This window comes from Mandrillus leucophaeus, unplaced genomic scaffold (assembly GCF_000951045.1).
Source record: "Mandrillus leucophaeus isolate KB7577 unplaced genomic scaffold, Mleu.le_1.0 Scaffold420, whole genome shotgun sequence".
Classification (NCBI taxonomy): Eukaryota; Metazoa; Chordata; class Mammalia; order Primates; family Cercopithecidae; genus Mandrillus; species Mandrillus leucophaeus.
This window is the reverse complement of record NW_012104477.1, coordinates 238,668-240,721: the sequence shown is the minus strand read 5'-3', so window position 1 is coordinate 240,721 and position 2,054 is coordinate 238,668. Positions and strand designations below refer to the sequence as shown.

The window sequence follows — 2,054 nt, the reverse complement described above, 5'->3', positions numbered from 1 at the left end:
TGAGTTGAGTTTTTTTGTTTGTTTTTGTTTTTTCAGACAGTCTCACTCTGTAGGCAGGCTGGAGTGCAGTGGTATGATCTCAGTTCACTGCAACCTCCACCTCCCGGGTTACACCAATTTTCCTGCCTCAGCCTCCCGAGTAGCTGGTACTACAGGCATGTGCCACCACACTCAGCTAATTTTTGTATTTTTAGTGGAGACAGGGTTTCACCATGTTAGCCAGGATAGTCTCAATCTCTTGTCCTTGTGTTCCGCCCACCTCGGCCTCCCAAAGTGCTGGGAGTACAGGTGTGAGCCACCGCGCCTGGCCAAATGAATGTTTATGACTGAAAGATGTTCACATTGAGGCGTTAACAATGGGATATAATTGGTATATTTATTTTCTTTTTATATTTAAATTCTACAAGAAAAGTAACTTTCATATGTAGAAGTTTGTTTTTCTCTTGGTCTCTACAGCTTCTTTGAGATTTCTCTGTAATTTATTGTTTCTCATCTTTTATAGGTAGTGAAAATGAAAAGTAATTTGGAACGATTCCAAGTTACGAAGCTCTGCCCATTCCAAGAAAAGATTCGGAGACAGTATTTAAGCACAAATGTAAGGCAGCAATCTGATTTTTGCCTGATCTTCTTTCTCTTTGTAGTAAAATGATGAAATTGACTTTGCTTTCACGTAAATGAGTACTTAATTTTCTTTTTTGAACGGAGTCTCACTCTGTCGCTCAGGCTGAGTGCAGTGGCTCCATCTCAGCTCACTGCAACCTCTGCCTCCTGGATTCAAGCAATTCTTCTGCCTCAGCCTTCTGAGTAGCTGAGATTATAAGTGCATGCTGCCATGCCCAGCTAATTTTTGTATTTTAGTAGAGACGGGGTTTCACCATGTTGGCCAGGCTGGTCTCAAACTCTTGATCTCAGGTGATCAGCCCACCTTGGCCTCCCAAAGTACTGGGATTACAGGCATGAGCCACCACGCCCTGCCGATACTTTAGTTTCTGTTGCTCAAGGTACTGTTTTTTAATACTGAAATGTGTCATGCATTCAGAAGTATATAAAATACATACATATTTTTAAAATAATAAAACAACTGTTGACTCACCAATCAGGAAAATGAGTAGAATGTTACCATAACCCACAGATATTCCCTGAGTGCCCCTGTCCAGTTGCATACCACTCTCTCTTCCCCTCCAGAGGTCATGAGTAACCAAGGCATTTGTGATAACCAGCTCCATGCTTTCCCTTAGAAAAGTTTTACAATCTGGCAGGGTGCGGTGGCTCACTCCTGTAATCCCAGCACTTTGGGAGGCCAAGGCAGGCCGATGACTTGAGGTCAGGAGTTCGAGACCAGTCTGGCCAACATGGCGAAACCCTGTCTTTACTAAAAATACAAAAATTAGCCTGGTGTGGTGGCACATGCCTGTAGTCCCAGCTGCTTGGGACGCTGAAACAGGAGAATTGATTGAACCTGGGAGGCAGGGGGTTGCAGTGAGCTGAGGTCACACCACCACACTCCAGCCTGGGTGACACAACGAGACTCTGTCTCAAAAAGTTTTACAATCTGTGTGTATGTTCTCAAAAATATATATTACTAATTTATTTGGAAAAACTGAGTGGCAAGCACAAACCTAGCAGCGTAAGGAAAGATAGAATTGCCACTACTCACAGTAAGCAGAACTGTTCCTGGATTCTATTTGGCATCAGCTTCCCTGATTGTTTACAGCAGGGAAGGTCAGTGGATGAGGTATTGAGAAGTGTCACTTTATGCTCAGCATTTTTAGCATTGTATTTAAAACAAGGTTAGAGCAACCACATCAGATCATTTGTATGTGCAGTTATACAAGTCCTCCCACAGGTACCTTGGGAAGAATAGTACAGTCACATGTTGCTTAACCACAGGGATATGTTTTAAATAATTCATTGACAGGCAGTTTTGTTATATGAACCTCACAGTGTACTTAAAACCTAGCTATATAGCCTGCTACACTTCTAGGTTGTATGGTGTAGCCTATTGCTCCTAGGCTGCAAACATATACAGCATAGTACTGTACACAGTTTTTTTT

At 42.5% G+C, this 2,054-nt stretch overlaps 1 protein-coding gene across 4 annotated transcripts in view; it reads left to right on the top strand.

The window, feature by feature from the left end:
• Positions 1-2,054, top strand: part of GTF2H1 (general transcription factor IIH, polypeptide 1, 62kDa) — a 51,279-nt gene that overhangs the window by 38,529 nt on the left and 10,696 nt on the right. For all 4 annotated transcript variants that reach the window (XM_011992925.1, XM_011992926.1, XM_011992928.1 and 1 more), the window contains one exon: positions 503-595. In XM_011992925.1, the coding sequence (XP_011848315.1) occupies positions 503-595 (93 nt within the window). The remainder of the gene's footprint in view (positions 1-502; positions 596-2,054) is intronic.